Consider the following 23,800-nt stretch of genomic DNA (forward strand, 5'->3'; position numbering starts at 1 on the left):
AACGAACAGGACTGGGATGCAACAGCCAATATAAAGAATTACAACTGAAGGTTAGGTAGTAAGTGATTAAGCAAGGATCAGGATCTAGCTGTCAGTGGGGCAGTAGTATACAGGTGTCACTTGACTACACACAAGCAAAAAGAGAGGTGCATCCACCCTCTCCTCCATAGTGGCCATAAAGCATTTGTGGGGTGAACTGCCCTTACAGCATGAAGGCAAGCCTGTGCAAGTGCACATCTTGCAATGATAATAGCTGAGTTTTTTTTTCTGTACCTTTGCATTGACTTGTGCTAACGCCTGGAAGTCATACGAAGACCTGGTACAGCGCCTGGAGCCGGTCATCATGGAGCTGGAAAGGCAGGAGAACGTGCTGGTCATCTGCCATCAGGCCGTCATGCGGTGTTTGCTGGCCTACTTCTTGGACAAGAGTGCAGGTATGTAAAACAATGGGCTTGATCCTAATTATGGAAAGCAAGACCTTTTCTCATTAAGCATGAAAAGGGACAAACATACAGCAATTAATGGTATGTTGGGGATATATTTTAATGAAACCAAGTAGTTGTATTGCATCAACACAGTTCAAGAAAAATACTTTAGATTTTTAGAGACCGTTTTCAAACCTTTTTCACTCCTGAACGAAAAAGGTGTTGTCCAGTGTCTGGAAGTACCTGTAAAAGTTTAAAGACACAAAGCTAGTGAGAGGAAAAGGAACAAGTAAAGGGTTTATTCAATGCTGTAAAGAGAAGAAAAGAAAGACAACGTTTCAGCTGTGGAGCCTTCTTCAGGTTTGACAGCTAAAACGTTGTATCTTTTCTTCTCTTTAAAAGATGGAATAAACCCTTTACTTGTTCCTTTGCAGCCTACGCATGCTGACACAGCTACCTTCTTGAACTGCTAGTGAGAGGAAGTTACATTAAAGATATAAAATGCTTTCTTCATGAAACAGTTTGAAAAAAATGGATCATCTTGTCCTTGAGCAAAAAGATATTGTCTGCAGAACAGAAAATACTATTTATATCTATTAGTAATGACATGACTTGATATGTAGCTCTTGACCCATATGTTAAGGGATGTTAAGGATCAATATATTTGTTTCTATTAAAAAAAATTGACCAAATTAAAAAAGTGTATAAAAATAAGAAAACAGGAGGAAAAGTACATTTTCTTATGGGCAGCGATAAAATAAGACCGTTAAAGCAAGTATGAGCCGAGCTTCTTGAAAACATGGACCACATTCAGAAACCACTCTCAAGTTTATATCGTTTTTATCCTAGTCTGAAAACAGTGCAATGAGATTGTGACAAGACAAAAATCTATAGAATGATAACGTAAGAGTCCTAGTAGGCTGTTTTGTTTTTTTAAGTTACTGTAAATTTATTTTGGCTGGATATGTGTTTTGTCTGGGCAGCACAGTGACACAGTGGTTAGCATTGCTGGCTCACAGCACTGGGGTCCTGGGTTCAATTCCAGACCTGGGGTCCTATCTGCGTGGAGTTTGTATGTTCTCCCTTGTGCTTGTGTGGGTTTTCTCTGGGTGCTCCTGTGTCCTCCCAAATTCCAAAAACATATCGGTAGGTTAATTGGCTCTGGGGAAAATTGACCCTGTTGTGAGTGTGTCTGTGTGTGTGCTGCGATGGACTGGCGTTTTTATCCAGGGTGCATTGTGCTCTGTGCCTGTTGCTTGCCGGGATATGTTCTGGGTTCTTCACGGTTCTGGATTGGATGAAGCAGTTAGAAGATGTTTGAATGTGTCTTGTTCACCCAAGAAAAATCTTTGTTGTTTTTACCCCCACAGAAGAGCTGCCATACCTCAGATGCCCTCTTCACACTGTACTGAAACTCACCCCTGTAGCCTATGGTACGTTTGTTTGGCCAGAAGCCTGAATACACCTTTTATAAATATTTTGAAAAAATTACATAGTCCTTATATAAGGCAGTAGTTGGAATCACTCTATTTCTGATTAATTCTGTCTTGTTTGAATGTCTGTATGTTTAGGAAAAGTAAAATAATGAAATTTCCCTATTGTTTTGTTTCAAACTCAAAAACCAAAATGAAAGCAACACCATAAAAGAATGTAGTTCAGGTGGGTAGCTGCATCAGCATGCGTAGGCTGCAAAGGAACAAGTAATAGGTTTATTCCATGCTGAAAAAAAGAAGAAAGAGAATATGTGCTTCTCAAAGTAAAATAGCTTTTTAGTCAGAGATTCCAAAATCTCGATGAGGGCTTTCCTTCAGGTAGATACCTGATGATGGCAAATGGATAGCTAACATGTAGGCTTTCTAATCACATTTTCCTTTATCAGCTCATTTTGTTGAGGTTGTGCATTGCAGTTCATTAACTTGGCAAATGCTGAATGACAACTCCACATGATAGCAAAGCTGTTTACCTAGGTCACAGTCTTGCTATCAGGTCACACATAATTTATACCAGTCCTTGTATATGAAACCAGTACTATGCATGTACTGTTATGTCACATATAAAAGAAATGTGATTTGTTTTAACGTTGTACTGTATGATCTTCCACATTGTCACATTGTTTTCTTTGTTACAGGCTGCAAAGTGGAATCTATCTTCCTTAATATTGAAGCAGTGAATACACACAGAGATAAGCCTGTGGTAAGAAGCTCTTCATTCAGCGAATCATTAGTGATAGTGGTTGAGTGGTATTGGCAAAAAAAATATTTAATTTAATAAGCATGTTTTATTCTTGGAATAGTGCATGAATGGGAAAAGAAGAAAAAGGAACCCATCCAAATTGAAACTTCATACTGCATGGGTTCTGCCATAAAACACATGTTGCTACAGTGTATTGGTATATTAAGTTCATTTTAAAAGCCAGATACAATGTGCACATTGTGCGTAGGCCATTATGCTCAATGCTTGCTTCAATGAATAGATTTGATTTCAACTGGTTAAGGACAATTAACATTTTTGTTTTGGCTGTCACAGAGGCACATTACATTGTTGCAATAAAATTAAATCACAAGGAACTGGTGGAAACTGATTCAGAGCAATGCTTCTAGAAAATGCTGTTTTTATTAAGTATTTAGGCCTACTGCTGTGATTGCAAAGTGAACTTTCATTTGAACTGATAGAAACGTTTCAAGAGTTTCCACAGGGATCAATACTTCCCCAGCATAACTACCGGGAACAAATTCTTAGTGTTGTTTCCAGTGCTGCTTTGCAATTTAAGTAGAGGGTTTCTTTAAATGGAATTTGTTAAAAATGCCAAAGATAATATGGAAGCACCTCTGAAAATTACATTTTCCAGTTTTCTGTTGATTATTCTGTTCACACTGTTACAATTCCAAATTAGGAATCATTACATCAGCAGAGAAATTAGTCTACTAAAATATATACTGCAGGAATTAAATAACGATAGTTATGAACCATTTTTTCCATTTTTGTTCAGTGATACTGAAAACAATAGAACTAAAAATTATTACAAGGAGGCAGAATATCATTCTTTTTTTAAAAAAAACGAATACATTTTGAGAAACTTCTTTCCATTTCAAAAGTTGTCCTGTGTCTTTGAATATTCAAGTAGAAGAACGGTTAATAATTCTGAGGGACACATTTAAAGGTGACATGCTGCTGGGCAAGAGATAATGAAGATCTCTGGTCCAGTCTCATACTAACCTGCCAGAAGTGATACGTTTGTTCTTGGTTGTTTTGGGTTCGGTTGGGACCGCTGGAATCGATATATATTATTCAATCAAAGCCTCAACCCCTCCCCCCTCCCCCCTCCTGATTGCACTGATGCAGATCGGGGGGTGAAAATACTGGCTCTGCATAGATTTCAGAGCCCCCGCCACTACCTGGTTGAGTGCTGCCAGCATCAGTTCACCCTGAAAATGAACGCTGTCGCTGAAAGTGTCTGGCTGTAGGACTATGCGTTAAGCTATTTGTTGATTCAGATATTTGGAAGTAATTTTTCTTTTACTGTAACATACCTTGGGAATTTTAAGCCCAAGCATATAGTTATTTTAAGGATCACAGGTCAATAAACAGAAAAGGAATTCAGATAAATGTCCGGTTTCATGTAGGAAGAAGGAATCATAAACACCATCTGTGGTTCTGACTGTGTCTACTGTCCTGTCCTTCTCAACTTTGATTTACTTTTTCCTCTTTATCTTTTCATCCCTTTTGTGTCTCTTTGTATCTTCCTTCTTCCTCAACTCTGTTCTGAATCCCTCTTTCCCACCTTTCTCTTTTTTTACTTCTCCTGCTTCCCTCATTGTTTTTTCTTGGTAATAACACGTTTACTTCCCTTACTGTGTCGGAAATTGAAACGCTCTCCTTCACTCACACATTCACTGTATCTTTCTCCTCTTCTCTTTCACTGACTGCTTCTAAAAAATATCTGCCTTCCCTCCTTCTTCCTTCTCACTGTTTTGCCTCACTGGTCCAACCTCCCTTTTTCTATTTCAATCTCTTCCCACTACCTTCCACACTTTTCCACTAATTCTGCTTCTCCCCACCTCTTGGCTTTCTCCTCCGCCCCCCCGCAATATTTCCTGTCTCACCTGCTCCCATCCTCTCCTCTCTCTCTTGATCTGTTCCTTCCCATGATCCCCCTTGTTTCCCACCGGTTATCACCCCTCCAATTCCCAATGCCACCACCCTTTACTCCCCCCTCCCTCGGTTAGAAGCAGGTCCCCTGCCCCAGTGATGCGCCCCTGTACCGACACCGCCGCACAGCCCCACTTGCCAGCCCGATGCCAACCAAAAGCCCCCGACTGCAGGATCTGGGCGAGGCTGCCATCAGCCTGCAGGTAACACTGCTGCCCACAGACATATGGGTATATACAGTAGGATGATTGCACACAATAACGCATGGGATCATTAGCGTACCTCTGGTTTCACCAGTATCATAACACTCCCTAGCAGAGCCATATAAAGGCACTACCTGTTTGTAGCCTGCCACTAACTGACTCACACTCTTGCTACTGTAGGTGCTTCAGCAAAAGAAATAATGAAAAGTGTTAAAGAAGGAGCTGAGCACTGTTCATATATAAACTAAGCAAGTAAAGTTCTGTAGGTTTGAGCCACACGCAGGGAAGTCTTTGCCATATTCCATCTCAGAGTGTCAGGGTTGGATTTTACAAGAAGGGACAACATTTATCTCATATGTTTTCTATGGTCTCTCCACGAACCACTGAGTGAAGAACTTAAAGGCTCTGTTTAAAAATTGTTAGTTTTATAAACTAAAGTCCCTAAACATTGCATTATTATTATTACATTATATATTTTTTATAAATAAACAAATATTTAAAATAATTTAATGGGAACACAGTATCTCATTATCAGAAATAAAAATAAATTACTTTGAATAAGAAGTACTGTACTTGATGACTCATTCTAAAATAAGCTCTCACCAGGTGATATCAGATCACTAAACAAACCATCTGCTGTGCTGAGTAAGAAAACATTTACAGCAGAGAACACTAGAGGGCATCAGCTTCTTGTGATATAAAAACTGGACAACTTGGATTCCATTCTATACCAATCTAATGTGTAAATGCCACCATCTGTTAATGTTCTTGTTCTTTGTTTCCTCCTCAAACACCTAGTCTTTTAGTAACCTGGTTAGTGCACCCTACTCACCTAAGCATGTTTTAACTAAACAGTTTATATAATACTGTACACACATTGCAGGACAAAAAAGTAAATGGACACTGTATTGCAACATTGTGAGATAATGGACATGTGAATAACTCCTGGACATCTTGTGCACCTCCTTAAAAGTCTCAAGCTGATCACATGGATAAATCTTCACCCTAAACAAAGCTAAACCTTTCAGGCTGATCCTAGTCTTTCTGCGTACGATCAGAATTACAACTTGGAGGAGCTTTGAGCTTATTACAATTCAGAATCATGGTATTGATGTACTGTATGGATTTGTAATTCAGTCCGTACAGACCCACAGAAAAACTAGTATTCAGTTGGAGTTATTCATTTGCGGCCATTATTCATTTTCAAAACTTTATAACTTTTACAAGTTTACAGGTTTTAGCTTTTTAGCTGTTGGCTTTGACTGTGGATGTAACTGATCATCTTGTACAGAAAGGCAACCCAAACAGAGAAAATGCATGGGCTTGCTTTTCTTATCCCGCCCGTAAAAATGAATCTTTGTGTTCTGTGGTTCTGTAGAAGAACTTTATTGTTGAAAATGAGAATTATGCATAACCATTTTTTTCTTTCTTTCCAGCAGTACAATGTAAAAAAATGAAAACAGATTTGGCTATGAGTTGCCCCTAATAGTGATTGTATTTGAGGAAATGTCCTTTTACACAATTCTTGCTCATTCTGGGGACATAGATGTAAAATCAATTGCTATTCTTAACTGGAATACGAACAAAATGTGATAATATGCAATAAATAAAAACACCAATTCTTGCCAACAGGATTTCATAGAGCTGTGTGCTCGATTGTGAGACAGCTAATAATGACTCATTGCACAAAGGTATTTTAAGTTGCTGTGCAGAGGTAAAGTATCACTTGAAACTAGTTAAAGAATATTTTTTTTCCATACTACCTCCGTACCCTTGCTGTTCTGCATGATTTGTCTGCTTCATGCTCTGCATGACTCATGACTTAGCTACCAGATGAAAGTTTTTGTTTGCCCCTATGTATTGTCTGCCCATAATCTTGGTGTTAAGACGCTCTCCGTTTTAATAGAAAGAGGACCTGACCGACCTTTCATTTTGTCATTGCAGAATGTAGACATTACCAGAGAATCAGAAGAGGCTTTGGTAACTGTCCCAGATCATATATAAAAAATGGACTGTGAATTTGGACTGAAGACTGATGAAGAATCTGGACTTTAACAACTTATTTTTAGTTCACATACTTTTACCTCTGTTATCATTTTACTCTTTTTATTTTTTAAACTAGTTTTTAATTTTGTAAGTGGTGCTGGAATATCAATGAACAGATCTGGTACAGCCCGAAGTGTCGCTGGGTCTGGATATTTCTTTGATTTTACAAACATTTTTTATACATATTTTATACAGCCTCTTTAAAGGGCTTTATACATGGATTTCTTCCCTGCACATTGTTTGTCCCCCATTATCAATTCAAGATTTTAGAGAAATTTTCACCCACAAAGATATCCACTAAGCCTTTTGTTAAGTCTTAACCGCAGTCGGTCAGTATAATATATTCTGTATAGTTTATGGGATAGAATGTTTCTGTTTCTGCCACTGAAAGTAAAGAACTGACTTTAAAAAGAAATACTGTGGTCCTATTATAAATAAGGAACAATATAACACATCATTTATATAGCAGTAGGGATGTACAGTTCATTCTTAATAGTTATTCTAGACTTCATGTTAGCCTCTTTGTACCACTGTCATAAAACAGTAAACACCATCAGCTAAATCCATAGCCCCCTGGAGCAACATTGATGACTTTTCCAAAATAACCAACACCCCGCAACACTGACAGGCTGTTGCATCTTTACCGATGTGCCTCTAACACCCTGGCCAGGATAGTCCACTGTCTGGGCATGAGGGAAATCCTGTCTCATAGCCCCTGCAATTACAACAGTGTCATGCATGTCGGTCAGCACCCAATAAAGTTAGTGAACAAGAGGTACGTCTGGGATTGAAAAAAGGGAAGATATAGTGAGATGCATTTAAAACACTGTTGAGTATTGGAACCAATGCCTTTTTAATGCTTCTCTGTATATTATGGTAATGTATTTTTGTAACTGTTGGAATCTTAATCTGTTTAAGTTAAAAAAAGGCTTGCTGTAGCCAGGCACTCTTGAGTCATTCTGAGCCAGGGATCCATTACAAATGAAACTCAGGTAATAGTCCACAAAGCTTATAGCAAAAGTGAAGTGGCTTGAACTGTGACCTTCCACCACTAAAAAAACATTTGTCCTGCTAAGTGCAGATGTACATGTCCCCAGACAGGTTTTGGGACCTGCTGTTAAAAATACTACTGAAGACTGTTATTTTCATGTCTGTGTACAATCAATATAGCAGAAAATAATATTGGGAATGTGTAAGTGCAGCCACTTAGTAAAAAGCTGTGTAATGCCTATGATGTATAGGCATGGGAAATGTATATGCAGTACGCTGTTTCCCAGTCCTTGTCTTACACTACCTTTGTCATTTCTGGTTTTTATTCCATCTGAGTTATTATTCAGTAAAGTTCCTGATGACCAGATGCTCAGTTTCCCATTTTCGGTAATTTCAGGAAAATACCCATTGGCTTTCTAGACAACTCTGATCAATTAAGTGTGAATGACATTGTCATTACTAGAATTCTCAGTTCTGCATTTGGTTTATTTCTACAAGTTAATTGAACTAGTAAACCTAACTGAAGGGAGATCTACATCCAAGCATTTGGCACATTTTACATGCTGATTTGTTACATGTTTAATAATTTATAATTTAAATAATTGTTTTAAAGCTACAAGCAATCGGTTCAGTTTAAGAGCTTGGCGATTAAGGTTCAGTTGGTGTAGAACCCAGAAGAGACAGGAGCTCCAGGATCAGGATTGGTAAACAATGATCCAGTACATTAATAATTAAAATAAAGTACCATATTCCTAAACCTGCTGACAGCACTGTCACCTAATACACAGTAAAGTGTCCCATTATAAATGACTAAAGTGACATAACAGAGATACACAGTAGTTCTGTATATTTGTATTCTCTGATGTTTTAATAGATATTACAGAGGCATTCTGACTCTACAGTCTATTATTCTTAACTTTTCTGGAGGTAATATTTGAAAAGTTTTAGCCTGCCAGGTATGTAGGCCTGTATGTGGGATTTGTGTTGTTGAATGTGCTAGATTATTTATATATACAGTATATGGCTGCATGTAATGATTCTTTGACAATTCATATGCTTTCCAGGAAAGATTATAAGTGGCTTAAACAAGTGTGATTAAACTGTTTGAACTGAGAAACAGTATTGGTATCAATGCTGGAGCCTTGGGAAGATATTGAAGAAAGTGTTGCACCTGATGATACAATTAAGGTACTCTGGACAAACACATCGGATGTTCCTTACAACTGTTACAGAAAGAAAACCAGTACAACAAACTTCTAGAATAAAAACGCCTTTTTTAAAAAATAATTTTAATCGAGCAGCAATATACAGTAAATTTTCATGCCCAGTGGACTGAAATTCTCATTGTCCTAATCCAGTGCAAAATATGGAACAATCAGAGTGTTAAAGGACAATCATATACTTCATTTCATTCAATTAAACAACATAAACAGTTACCTATATAGTTCCCATTTGGATGTTAGAACTTAATTAAACCCTTTTCATTTAATAATGCTACTAATTTAATTTTTCTAATCATGTTACCCTACTAAAAACTTTGACAGGTTTGCATATAATGGTTATATGATTAACATATTTAACATCAAGCATTAATCTTGCAGACCATGCATTTGTGAGAATAAGTCATGTTATGTAATGCAGACTCTGTGTTGCAAATATACTGTAGTTCCATCTCAATCCTTCTTTTTCAAAGTGTGTTAAAAGCACAGCACAAAACAGCAATTTCAATTCAATTTGATTAATTTAACTAAAAAGTCAAAAATAAAACTAAAGTATGGAATGCATCCCTACTACTGTTCACATCTTATAATGCAAGAAGTGATGAACAGATGGACTATGTGCAGTCCTGTGATTTCCAAAGTTTCTTTTAAATCTAAAAAGCAGGAAATGACAGTTTTGTTTGTCTTGGAGAACTGCATTCTTTCAAAATAAGGAAGGAGGGCTAAATAAATGTCAGAGCTTTCAAATGTAAAAATGAGGGGGTGTACTGAACATTTACTGTTAATTACATTTGTCACTGTGGTTCTTGTAACTGTTTTGTAGAATAAAAGTAGTGAAGAGCCCCTGCTGTGCTGAACTTCTTGGAGGGTAAAAGGGGACTTCACAAAGAAAAAGAAAAATATCCCTCTTGGTTATGACAGCACATGAAAGGGCATTGCAGTTGAGAAGAAGTGATAACAGGCATCCCATTTCCAAAAATATATCTTCATGTAAAAGTCTTGTTTTCAGGTCTAACTGTATTTTCAAAAATTAAAAAAAAAAACATTCTGTTATCTGAGCTGGGTGGAGACTGATATACTTTTTAATTTGTACTTGGTTGCACAGGTTTTCAAAAATTGTCCTTATTAAATAAGTGTAGTAGAATACAAACTAGCACTGGACTGATGGGCTCTTTTCAATGTCCTCAGAATTAATTATCCCCTTTCTGCCCATTTTTGTGTGGTCACATCTTTTGTAGATTTTTTATATGAATAAAGTATTGAAAGATATCTAAATAGACACCACACTAGGGCCAGAGGTGCAGTAAAGTCATTTGTCTAACCCATGAATCTGCTTTTTCATACTTTAAGAATGTCATAATGTATTCGGAAAAAATTAGAATCTCACACCTTTGCCATGCATCCCGAAGATGACCTGTCAACAGTTTGTACACTTCTTCAGGCGTGAAGGCTCCACAGCTGGAATGTTGTGTTTCTTTTCTTGTTTTTTCAGCATGAAATAAACCTTAACTTGTTCCTTTGCAGCCTACGCATGATGACGCAGCTACACAGCTGAACCAAAATGTCAATAGCACAATTTCAGTTTTCACATGATGAGTTGAGATCTTGCGCAAACCTGCTTTAATTCAAATTATTTATTTTACACAACGTTATGAAATGCTCCCTGCTACGGTAAAAACTTTCATGACAGACCTACTGTAGCAAGGATATAGAGAATCAGATTCCATTTATGTAAAACAAGAACTTCAGGAAGACTACAGCAGAATATAAAGTAGTCCAGGAAGCTCCGAAGATTCCTGTGGTCACATCTAAGGTCCTATATTATTTTATTTTTCCAAGACTAGCAAACAGAAGAGCCAACTCGGAGTTGCTGGCCTTTGACTCTGCAGTGGAACAAAACGTTCTCTGGAATGTATAACAGAGAGGCTGTGAAACTTGTCATTTACTCACCTGCTCCGGGCAACCGCAAATCCCTGCCATATTGAAATTAGGTCCTCTACATACTGTGAAAACTGTCATCCACTTTTCCCTCAACACCTCTGTACCTATGCTAGTATAAACATCAGCCTTCTGCATGAATGACTGTGTCAGGCCCTGCATAGTGCACATAGTCAAATTAACAGACACTGCTGTATTTGCACCATCTTGGTTGCGGGCAGCCAATATTTTAGACAGCAGGGCTGTATAATCAATCTGATTATTATAACATCCACTTTAGCCTACCCCGTACTCAGAGTGTGAAACTATCATTTTCCCTTTCCTTTTATTTCTCATTGATCTTCCTGCTTAAATTGGGAGTGGTAAACCAGGAGTCTGCTCCACTGCTTAGATTTCATTCGACTGGAGCTCATGGCACATTTCTTTTGTGAAATTTAACAAATGAAAATTTAGCAAAGGACTGCATCCAGGTTTACACAGGGATGTTTTAAGAGACCTATAACACTTCCACGGATTGTAGACGTTCAGGACCAGTGACGTCCACAAGAGACTTACAGTCTCAGTTGCCATAACTCACATAATGTTTCTTCTCTTACGCTGCTATATCACCCACGTTTTTTATAGTAATAAAAGCAGTCCATACTAAATGTTGATAACCTTTAGCATAAACTGTGGATTATCCACCCAACTCATGGAGTCATGGAGTTTTTTAAACCATTAAGCATTTGATCAAGTTTGATTTTTTGATTCACTGTGTGTCACAGACAAGGAAGGTGAAGTGTATACAAGCGATCAAGTGCCAGAGTAGATAATAGACAATTGATACAGCAGAAGTGCTATTTTTCTGATCTTGGTGTGAGATCTAAATGTCCCAAATATCAATCTGCATATAACTCACAGCTGTGCCCCAGAGCACAATATTTTTCTAAAATGCAAAAGAACAAGTAATAGGTTTATTCCATGCTGAAAAAAAGAAAAAAGAAAACACAATGTTTCGGCCGTGGACCCTTCTTCAGGTGTGAGGACCCGAATACACTTCAATTTAAAAAAAACAATTTCATTTATGTTTGGAACCGTTAAGGTTAGACAGTGATGTTAGCAACTCAAAACACTTACTGTATCACTACATTGAAATCATCTTATGTGAAGTGATGTTAAGAAAAATTAAAAGCCGCTTCAGTAGCTCACCTCAACTCACGATGAAATGGTTTGTGAAAGGAATGCCGAGTAGACGTTTCTTCTTGGAGTCTTGTAATAATTCACTGGATGAAATTTAGCAGATGTCTGCTGTGCCAAGATCTTGCAACATGAGTAGCTTGTGAGACAGTAGGTTTAACTTGGAGGTGTTTATAAGAATCTGGGAGAAGGAAAAAGAGCTGGAAGAAGAAATACCTCACTGTTTAGCAAAATTGGTGCAAATTAAGAATACTGGGAATACATACTAATAACTGCAATATGTGTAAATTCTCAATTTAGCACAATGCTGTTTAAAATGGTGATGAATGCATTTCAGTCACATGGATGGAAGAAATTATACCCCAGCGTTCTTCACTCCTCTGTTACATTAAAAGCTTGTGCTAATAGCAGTTTTTAAATATTTTAGTTAACATCATTAATACTTCTAACATCACAGTCATATTTACAATAGCCCGCAGCCTTGATACCATTTTTTATTACACTTGCTCCTTAAAACAGTAAACAGGATGTTGATTTATTAAACCTGGACTGCAATGAAAAAAACCTAGCTCCTGGCAGGAAAAAAAACATTTGCCGGCCCTTGCTTTTATATCTGCCTTTCATTCACTTTGGCATGGCAGGGTAACCTCACAAATAACATGCAGATTTCATTGGGTAATTTCCATATGTGAAAGCCAACTGTTAAGTCTCACCATTTTATATTAACCAAAAAGGCAGATGTTTCTCAAATTTTACCTGAGGTCAAACTGAGGTGCCTTTGTAAGCATACACAAAACGACTCTTCAGAGGGTTGGACGAGCTAACCATTGCATTAAAAACTAAATGAAAAGAAGTCTTCCAAAGTATCCAAACATTTATTAACACAATAAGGTTAAAAAGCAACCGATAAATTTAAAAATGATCCCTAAAGGAGCAAAATTTGAACATTTTGATCTATTCCAAAGTTTAGAATTTCCAATTAATAATGATATCAAGGATGAACAGTTTCTAGAACATCTCTTAATCGTACAGGACATTACCTACAAATTCAGACCCTATAATGTCTCATTTTGTGAAATTATGAAATGATGCTTACAGTTTTTTAAACTTAATATTTTATTCAAAACTTGAATTAATTCAAAACTTCTGTGCACTAGATTTGCTCAAGCTCTCTCAAGTTGCTTGGGTATTGCTATATAAACAGCTGTAAAACTGCTGTTACTGTATATGGACAGTTTAACTTTGCCACTCAAAGACATTCTTTTTAGCTTCATACAAATTGAGCAGCGTTTCCTGTATTATTGGAATGTATGGAGCAGATTTGTACACAACAAATTTTACATAACTTGTGTAGGGTCTGAATAAATTTGAAAGTTGCTGTATAAAATAATATTCAGTGGTTGAAATGATCTATTTAATGTGGATTAATTTGGTGTACATGACAAAGGTGAGGAGATTTACCCTGACATACAAATGCACTGTGAATCGATACTAAAAGAGAAAATCGATTAACACTTTCTAAACTGACACAAATAACAGAATGATCTTTGCTTCAAGGTATTGTAGAAAACACATGCAAATATTAATATCTTAACTCCCAACATTCAAAACCTTTACACACAGATGAGACTCAAGCTGAGCTTTATTTGTAGTGAGACCAAAAATTGAAGAGCATTCCACTCACACTTTGAAATACAGAAACAACTGAACTGAACAGTATATACATCCAAAAAGAAAAAGACCAGACCTCAATTGTTTAATTTTCCTCTTTCAATCTCCCCTTCTTTAAGCTTCGTATTACTTTTTCCCTTGCTACCAGTATTTGCTTAAGCTGGGGGTTGAAGAATACAAGTTACAATTCCTGTCCTGGTATCACAGGTATAAGGTACTAAAAACAATACAACATAAAAAAATATCAATACTAAAATATTAACAGTTCTACAGCTTGAAACATTAATGTTGATTAGGTTACTGTATGAGTTACAGTGGCAATGGGCCCCTTTTCCTATAAAAACATCTCTCTCGATGCAATTATTTCTGAATATGTTCTAAATACTTGTTTCAAAACTTCACAGATGTCATTATTCTAGAAAAATAAACTGACATTGAAATATGACATCGCATCTTCCAAAGGATTGATAGAACGGGTTCCCATTTTAAGCAATACCCTCTAGAAATGAAATATTGTAGAAACTGGGATATTTGTCAAAAGAAACATTTAAAATGGATTAAAGTGTGGCTACCTGCATAGAAAATAAGCTCAATTTGGTGAAGAAAGTATTCACATGTATTCATAGCTCACTCATCCCTGTGGCAATTCAGAGGTATAAATGAACCATGGAACAACCCTCCACTCATTTAATCACATTTCGACTGATAGGCGAGGCTCCATTCAGCAGACAGGGGACACACCTATACAGTCTCCCAGCATCTATCTTGATGTTCCCTCTGCCTGTGTTGCTTCCTTGTGCTGAGTGGCCCATGTCTGGGGGTCCTGTTCGTGCAACTGAGCCAAAATTGAAAAAGAAAGCCAAATGAGCTCTGGTCGTCAATGCAAGACCGCAGCAGCGGCATTTAAGGTCCATTTGAAAATAAAACAGTTTTTCAACCTTTACTCTAAGCATTATGTTTAAACAAGGCATTTTGAGTTCATATAAATAATCTAGAAACCACACAAAATGCTTATCAGAAAATCAAAATGTGATTAGGTACGAGTTAAAAATGAGTTTGTCCAAAGACAATGGTTTGTGTGGGCACTGGAGAAAAATGACAAGCAATATGCAATTAGGTAATAAAATTGTTAAAGGCGGCAATTTTCCTTCTAGAACTATTTTGTCACATTTTATTAAGAATGGTTATCTTTACCTTGCGCAGCCAGACTGCTCGTGCTACATGACAGTATTACCAGGTGACTCTCAGACTTCAGACAGTTCAGTGATCAGGTTGAAATGCAGTAAAAAATATTGTGCAAATGAGGGAGGAGACCAAGATATAACTGGCTCAAATTTGGTTGCATTCATTTCTGGAATTTGTGGATATGGTAGAAGTACATTTTAAAATTCATTGCAATACTTGCAAAACAAAATGTAAAAACATTTTTAGCCTGTATAAATGCACAAGCATATAGCATTTTACCCTCACACCTGAAGAAGGCTCCACGGCCGAAACGTTGCGTTTTCTTTTTTTTCCAGCATGGAATAAACCTACTACTTGTTCCTATATAGCATTTTATATGTCCAAATGTAAACACAAACCAGAGGCAAAGCAGAAGCTAAAGGATACTTTAGGACTTTTGGGTGTGGTAGAGTATGTTGTCCAGTTTAAATTTTATTTGAAGACAGCACAGATACTTATCCTACTGTATATACCTGTGCATATACAGTCAGTGAGAATTGACCAAACATGTCCTTTAAGGCTCCTAAACAAAGGCTGGTATTAATTCAATCTATATTGCTTAGTTACTATATCAACGAAAAGTAACCAAGAAGTAATTTGTAATCCTTTACTCAAGGTACATTATTACCTGAGCCACAAGTGTCAGCAGTTTGAGCTTGGAGACTTCTTTATCTGCTCTCAGTCCCCAGCGGAATTCAAACTCCAGAGGCTCCGTGTGTGGGATTCGAGCGTATTCCAGATATCTGAGACAGAAAAAAAAACCATTAGGAGCACAGGATTCCCAGCTCCATTTAATAGATTTATTTTTTTAATTCAGCAGTTACACCTATGAACAAAAAACGCTGTGCAAAACACTGACAGTATATCGAGATTTGAGAGACAGCAGGGGTCAGCAAAATAATTACGTATGAAAGTCATTTTTATGCTATACTAGGTTTGGAATTGTGAATCATCATGTCTTGGCTCACTTGCAAGTCATCTTTTAACAGGTCAGGCAATTTTACACCACTGTCTGTGTAATCCTGGACACAGTCGATGAGGAGGACTCAAGCACTGGCCCAGACTGTTATTCCTATAACATCCAGTTCTTTAGCTTTCTATGGAGTGACATATAGCTGCTGGCTATATCACAGTTGGCAACCCATGGAAGCTAAGAAGGTATGAGCCTGGCCAGTACCTGGATGGGAGACCTCACAGGAAAGCTATGGATGTTGCTGGAAAAGTGTTAGTGGGACCAGTAGGGGGTGCTCACCCTGCAGAGTGACAGTCCTAATGTCCATTGTGATGGAGACCCTATACTGTAAAAAGGGCACTGCTCTTTGGATGAGATGTAAAGCTGAGGTCCTGACTCCCTGTAGACATTAAAAATCCCAGGTCCTTTCTTGAAAAGAGTAGGGGTGTTACCCCAGTGTCCTGGCCAAATTTTCCCCTAGCCTTTACTATTCATGGCCTCCTAATAATCCCCATCTGTGAACTGGCCTTTGATCAATACAGTTCAGCAGCTCTTTTACAAAATGTTCCTATAATCTATTCTTGTCTGTATCATGACTTCCACCCCAGTATCACCCTATGACACCTGAGATAATGAAATAGTAGAATTGCTATTGATTGTCAGATACCACACATACGGTTTGTAAACTGGCAGAGAAGCAATTATTACTAGTCCTTCATGATTTGTTTTCAGTGTAAGTAACCATTTTTAGTACTAACAGCATAGAAATCAAACTTAAAGCCACTGACTGAATGAATTAAGTTTACAACAAACAGTATAGTCTAGTTTTGTGTCTTGATTTAAAAAAAATCTGAAATGAAATGTACTGCCATGAAGGATACAAGATGAGCCAACCTACTTTAAGCCCCCTGTTTGCTCCTGGCAGTGGTGTTGCTCTCCGGTGTGGTATAAACAGGCAGCCTATAGTCTGCAAGACTCCCGCTCTGAACACACCAACTGGTGGGATTTGAACCCACAACCTCTTAGACTCCACTACAGTGGAGAATTACTCTGAGCCACTAGAGAATGGGATCTGAGAGGGTGTGAATGGGTCTTTAATGATGAGGGGGCAGGGCAAACAAAAGGCACAGATCTTTACTTCAGTGTTTCAGTACATGACCTAAAAAGACATGCTTCATATTCACTCAGGTAAGTGTTTACGGCATGACAATGTCATGAAAAAGTTTTACTCACTTCTGCCTGACAAACTCTTCGGTTATCAGCTTCTTCACATCACCAAAGTCTTTATGCCTCTCCCTGCAGAAACAATTGATTTATTCCCTGGCAGTGGTATTTCTATTTAAATGCTTATGTCTTTGTTTGCTTTGCTTTTTTCTTAATCACAACAATTACCTTTGATTACATTTTATTCAGCTGTACAATGTGTGTAAAACATATTTATCATGTTTACTAGTCATCTGAATTAATGATAATAGCATTCAACGTCAACTACTGTATAGCTGATCATTTTATAGATCACTTTTTGCTTTGCTTAACTTTGTCTACATACCCTTGATCTACTCTTAGCTTCTTTAGTGTGCTCCAGATCACAGCTGTGGTGAAAAGACATGAAAAACAAGAAAAGTAAAAGAGCATTTATATATATATACGAAATAAAAAGAGCAAACTCTTAAATGCTACCTCACAAGTAAAAGTGAAGAAAACACGACAAAGCAACATGTTACAATGACAGGCAGCCCAACTTGTCCAAATATAATGCCCTTACCTATTTTTTCCACCAAACTCTTAATATTTCATTTCACACTGCAGTTGAGCACTCAGATGCTAAACCACTAAGGACATATGGCTAAACTATAGCCCAGTATCTTAACACCTGTAAATAATTTAGCCTGTTCGTGTTCCTGGACCTCTAACCACAGCACTGGCACCTTCTTGTGATATGAAAAATTTAACATGCGCATTTACAATTTATCCCTTGTTATACAAGCTTAATTTGTCCCTCAAAAACTGCTTGTAAGGTGAAAACTATAGCACAACTTAAATTCTCATTATTTCCCAAGTTATAATCCCCAGTTGGTTCCAGAACTTAAAAACATTACCTCAGAACACCTTAATACAGCACAAAAAGGTGCCTAAGTATGAAAACTATTATTCATGGTTAAATATTTGAGTAACATGCGTAAGGTCATTAGCTGATGCATGAACAATGTTTTTTTCCTATCAACACTCCTGCTCACTTACAGTACAATTGTTACATTGGTTACGAAATGCATAAACATTAGATACTATAGGCACCTAACACACGTAACCCTATTCTAAAAGTTAAAATGTAATAAAAAAATAAAAATTAAATTTCACATCTGAGAAATGAGGAATCTTGGCAATGCTTTAGGAGAGCCCAACTCGTAAGAGTGAACATCGTTAAATGAGAAAAATTAGTAGGAATCACTACGTCTCAAGAACATGAAAACTCATATAGTGGTTTCTTGCATAGCAAGGGATTACTGCATCTCAAAAACAGAGAAAACAAACAGCGGAGAGGGACATGTAGCCTTGAAGTCTGCAGTGATGCTGTAGCACTGTACGTGCTGCCAGTGAAGACTGTAGCACTGAATATACTAATGGGGAGGTGGAGCAGCAGATGGAGCTCAGAAGCACATTTAAAACCATTTATCATCTTTAAAAGAAGACTTGAATTTACTCAAACTACCCATGGCTAAGTATGGAAAAATAAATGTCTGCTGCATGACATGAAACTTAGTCCAGAGAAAATATCAGGCATAAGATTGGCTAAAGAGTGGGAGACATTCACTGTCACTATCTCCCACATGTTAACAACAGAAAGAAACAGGATAAAGGTTGCAGAATATGCGTGAGCTAAGACAAAAATAACCACATCTAGTATTTTGGAGTTGCTAAATGTGATCATTGATGATGGTCAGCATTAAATGGTCAATCTGAACAAATATCTGCCACAGCCAAAGATTTTCACACACTTTAGAAAAAAAGCTAAAGATCATGAACGTTATAGTTTTGAACATGAAATTGTTTGGAATGGATATAGGACAGGCTTGGCATTCCAATTGTGCAAGCTGAAACATTCAACAGCACACTCACAGTACTTGGAAATGAGGATAAAATTGTCTGACAAGATAGTACAGTGTGCTCCTAAAATCTGGCTAATGCTAGACGCGGCCACTAGGCTGAACAAAACAACTGTATTGATTGCGTTACATACTTGTTCATATCTTTTTTTTTTAAACCAAAATGTTTAAGACACAATTTTATGAAAATGATGTAAGGCCTGTAATATACAAATTAAACATCGCTTAACACTAGGCTATGGATGTCACTGCACTCCTACATTCTGACCTTGCCATACAGAGCAACTGCAGCTGAGCTCGTTCAGTACTGAACCACTGAAGAGGCTACAGCCCAGCACTGCAAGAACAAACTCCTGACAAACTGAGGCACAGAGTTCTCACCATAGGCCAGACAATGTGCAAGGATACATACACTCTTTCACTACACCACCCCTCATAAAGATCACAGCCAGGATGACAAACAGAAGGCCAGTCTTAGGTGTTCCTGTGCCCCTGAAATAAGAAAAAACTCAAAATTGAAAGGCAGTTAGTTCAAACAATATTCTCCGATATAACTAGTTTCAAACTCTCAAAGCTGCCACTGCAGTTAAGCCCAGAATGGTGAACCACTCTGCAATAACACTTGAGCACTAAAAATTAAGGTTTGTCCATCCTTGTGAGCTTTTAGTGAAACTGCAAGGTTAAAAATAAATGGCATAAGAGTAATAAAGATAATTTGATCTCACATGCCCACTGGGTCCCCTTCCACATGTTCTAGGTTCTTAATGAGAATGTAAATGTGATTCTTAGAATCAATTTCCACTAGCTTGAGGCCAAACACCTGCAGAAAATAAAGAACGCAAGTTAACTCTTTCTCTTTCACTAGGCAATGAAAATAAAACCACAAAGGATATTATTACCGGACATTTTTAACTTACAACTGATTTCTTAGTAGTTTGCATGCCCATAACAGTGTGCATTATTTATCTTTTGTGAAATGCTCTTTGTTTAGGTCTGGATACTTAACATGTACAGAGGAAAATTATCAACCCATAAGAAATCTTTAATATGCAAGTACAGTATAAAGTAATATTCTTACACTGCATCTCAAGTTCATCAACAGAACAACTTAATAAGCCTTATTATGAGAAGTGTTAATACAGATTGTGTAAAATACAGAGATTTACATTTGTCACCAAACAAGTTTTAAATGGTGTTAAAATGAATACCACATAGTAAAGAGGATTATCTTTAAAATGTAAGCATTTAAACAAGCAAACATTGCCTATGTGTTCAGATTGATTTATTGCACATTAATGCAAAAATGGTTGCTATCAGCTGCAATGTAACCAGATAAAAAATAATCTGGTTACCTTAAAAAACAATTCATAAGCATTTTTCATTAAGAATGCAAGCAGAACCATTTTGGCTCTTTATATTTTTCTGTTTGAACCCCCACCCCCTCCAATAAGTTATTGAAATGCCAACAGTCACCTGCTCAAATGTCCTGTTGACTCGCTTAATTATTTCAGGGTAGATATTCTTGTATTCCTTAATCACCTGCTTCACAATATCTGTAAGAAAGAAAATGACAGATATAGAACACACAAAAAGCTGGATATCTGCAGATTTTAGCACGACTTCTTGTCTCAATGTAAGTCTTTGATGAAACATCAACCTTAAAGGTTACTTTTATCAAAGACAAACATGTGTAATTGCCAAGTACCAAATAAATCATTACATCTCAACTGGAGGAAGCCATTTAATTAAAAACATACAAAATAATTTAAAAATCACTCTTGAATTCAGTACAGTGATCATTACAGATTCACTATTTGGATTAAGAAGTAAAGACAGTATAGGTTTACTGAAGAAAAGCAGGCAGAGAGATTTTTCCCATGAGTGCAGACAGGTAGGTGTGGTTGGTTGCTGGTAGAAGGCTTATAAGGGATATTCCTGTTGAATAGTTAACCTCTGAGATTTTACATGCTTACCAGCTCGTTTGATAGGCACCTTCTTCTGGTCCTTTATTAAGATATACTGCACAACCTCAGCCACCTAGGACAGAAAAAACAAAAAAACATACTGTGGTCAGCAGGGGTCTTTACAACTAGAAACCAAATATTCTGTAACAGTGTGCAATTTAAGTGGAAAATCACATTGGAGCAATAAACTCAAAGCAGCAAGGTAATAAAACCTCTGGAAAATTCTCAGATTAGGCACAGTCTGATTTTACTGAGGGCTTAAAAACACCACATATGATGGCAAGGATTCCAAAAATATCCAATTGGTTTTTAGCGTTGTAATATTATAAAGATGTTTTTATAAGACTATTGTGGTATATTAGACTCTAAGACTTTGTGAGCAAAAAAAGAAATATGAAATACAAAAGTGCAATCGTAGCGCCATAAACAAAACACATAAAAGAATGGTTATGTCTCTTGAGATCAATCCATTATATAGCATACTGTATGTCAGACTGCACCACACATAAACAGAACAGTATCAACTCAGCTTTAACAAAGAGGGTTTTACAAATCTCAAGACCACCCACTTCATCATGGCAGAAATTACTACAGAAAAAAGGAATGGTTCATTGGTATTTAGGACTAATGCCTAAATACTCCCTTCATTCTAATGAACAATTACAAATAAATGAAATTTAGGTACAACTACTGTTGTTAAACAAAATATTAATCACAGAGAAGCACTACTTCCTTCCTACAAACGAAAATCAAAATGTTCCTGTATATGACATCCAAAGGCCCTGGCCACTCTACCTTTTGGTCAACTTGAGTGGGAGTCAGGTGCTCCAGACCCCTCTGGACCTGTGAGGATGTGGGCTGGGTGAAGGACACGTCATCATCTTCATCATCTTTACTCTCGGTGTGCTGAGACTGGGGTGAGAGCAGAGTAGAGACCAGTGTTAGACATGACTATATTTATATAAATAAATGTTACTAGCATTATCAGTTTACTTGAATTATTACTTAAATCCTCCACTGGTGTTTCTATTACAACAACTTATACATAATACAACTTAGTCTAGAAGAGAATAAAACTAGCTCATTTTTTATCTTTGATTCACAATCACAACAACTCAGGGTAAACTACAAGTGAACAGCCAGTATAAAGTGCTGTCGTTGCCAATCCACATCTACAAATCCCATCTCACTGATTCCTTGTGATGAACATCCCTTGCTCTTGTCTATACATCCTGAAATCTAAAAGGCTACTTTTGTCGTGCTACAAAATACATATCTAGCAAGATTAGCGAAGACTCAAATTTCAGTTGAAGATAGACTTCATTTCTGGATAAGGAAGGAAAACAATTAAATGAAATTCAAGTTAAATTTTATATTGTTTTATTTTATTATTATTATTTGTTTTGAGGACAACAAAATGATACAACATAACTACCACTGCAAATCAAGTATTCAGAGGAGTATATTGTAATTATTTTACTTTTTTTCCCAAAAATCAAACTGCAGAGGTGTTAAACAAATTTCTAAGTTTATTACCATTGCGTCTTGAAGGTAGTGTAAAAGAGAGGGTGCATTCCATGATGCTGTTAACCTTCTTTACCATCCTTAGATTGTAGGGTGGATTTAGACTGACCTGACTTACCTTAATATTCTCCCAATTGACAAAAAACACCAATACTACACCAAAGAAATTATTATTGTTTAAACAAAACAGTAAAAGGGAAATATTTATTTTCATAGGCTACACAAAACTTTTTAAGTAACTTGATTTACTGACATCTCTACTTTAAAGGCTAGTACCTACATTACAAACTTTTACAATGAGTTGGGCTTACGAATTGAGCTTCTAATTAAAGACTATTCTAATTGAACCATACTCAAGAAGATTTTTTTTCCTGCAAGAAATCCACTTACCCTAGAGGCTGTGCCCTGTGAACTCTGTCTTGCTGAAACCCTTTTCCTGAATTGTGACATCATGAAATCTGAAAATAAGACAACAAAAAGCACTGTACACAAAAATGACGGAGTCAAATATGAGCTTCTATTTATATCTAGACCATTAGCTAGGACGTTTCAACATACACTAATACGAGCTTTTCATATTACGTTCAGGAGCAAGGAATATTAAAAAAAACTTCCAATTTAACAGTAGCAGTCGCAACATGTTACTATGATTCACACTACAAATCATGTAAACTATACTCATACATTAAGAAGCCTGTATATTGTTTTGATAACGCTACATGGAGCAAAAACAAAAAAAAATAACCTACCTTAATCTTCAATTTTAGAAATGTAAAGTTTAGCCACTTTAATATTTAAGCATAGCTATTTTGCGCCTTCCTACCCAAGCGGCGCGGTTTAATTACGACACGATCGCGTTAAAGTGACGTCAGAGGATTAGTTGGATTCTCACGTGTGAAAAGTAGCTGCGTTCGCTTTGCGCTAGAGAATGTATGACGCATCACGTAGCAGACTTGAAAGATACAACTGCAAGAATCTACATCGTACTATAGTGAAAATAACAGTGATTATTGCTGTACTGTAGCTACCTACTGTTACATGTAATCATGGTAGGCAATAATGAAATCTAATGATCAAAAAAGTAATATTTAATTTTCAGCCACATTGTGTTACATTTTTCAAAAGCAAATAAAACAATAACATTTCAGCCCTTCCACCAACCATACTATCGGTAGTTTCTGATCCGTGCAAAGGATTCCCTAACTAGAATCAGA

The 23,800-nt window shown here is 36.9% G+C and overlaps 2 protein-coding genes and 1 non-coding gene across 9 annotated transcripts in view; 1 reads left to right on the plus strand and 2 right to left on the minus strand.

Annotated features, from left to right (window-relative positions):
• LOC148839229 (6-phosphofructo-2-kinase/fructose-2,6-bisphosphatase-like) overlaps nt 1–9,876 on the plus strand; it is a 30,159-nt gene extending 20,283 nt beyond the window's left edge. For 3 of the 7 annotated variants that reach the window (XM_088930765.1, XM_088930743.1, XM_088930772.1), the window contains exons 11-15: nt 305–434; nt 1,796–1,858; nt 2,554–2,618; nt 4,652–4,777; nt 6,722–9,876. In XM_088930765.1, the coding sequence (XP_088786891.1) occupies nt 305–434; nt 1,796–1,858; nt 2,554–2,618; nt 4,652–4,777; nt 6,722–6,781 (444 nt within the window). In that variant the 3' untranslated portion in view covers nt 6,782–9,876. The other 4 variants (XM_088930788.1, XM_088930780.1, XM_088930750.1 and 1 more) reach the window with 3 other exon arrangements.
• Nucleotides 9,877–13,547: 3,671 nt separating this feature from the next.
• On the minus strand, nt 13,548–23,450 carry ndnl2 (necdin-like 2). The gene is made up of 11 exons (XM_088931076.1): nt 23,336–23,450; nt 22,977–23,044; nt 21,858–21,974; nt 21,072–21,135; nt 20,572–20,651; nt 19,824–19,918; nt 19,511–19,590; nt 17,544–17,586; nt 17,228–17,290; nt 15,671–15,785; nt 13,548–14,653 (listed from the first exon to the last, which is right to left on the minus strand). The coding sequence occupies exons 2-11, from the start codon at nt 23,037–23,039 to the stop codon at nt 14,579–14,581; spliced, it is 795 nt and encodes a 264-aa protein (XP_088787202.1). The 5' UTR covers nt 23,040–23,044; nt 23,336–23,450; the 3' UTR covers nt 13,548–14,578.
• LOC148839231 (small nucleolar RNA SNORA11) lies at nt 16,853–16,990 on the minus strand. Its single transcript, XR_016090188.1, has one exon. It is a non-coding gene; the product is annotated as a small nucleolar RNA SNORA11 (small nucleolar RNA).
• Nucleotides 23,451–23,800: the final 350 nt, after the last annotated feature.

This window comes from Atractosteus spatula, chromosome 2, assembly GCF_055471065.1.
Source record: "Atractosteus spatula isolate fAtrSpa1 chromosome 2, fAtrSpa1.hap1, whole genome shotgun sequence".
NCBI lineage: Eukaryota > Metazoa > Chordata > Actinopteri > Semionotiformes > Lepisosteidae > Atractosteus > Atractosteus spatula.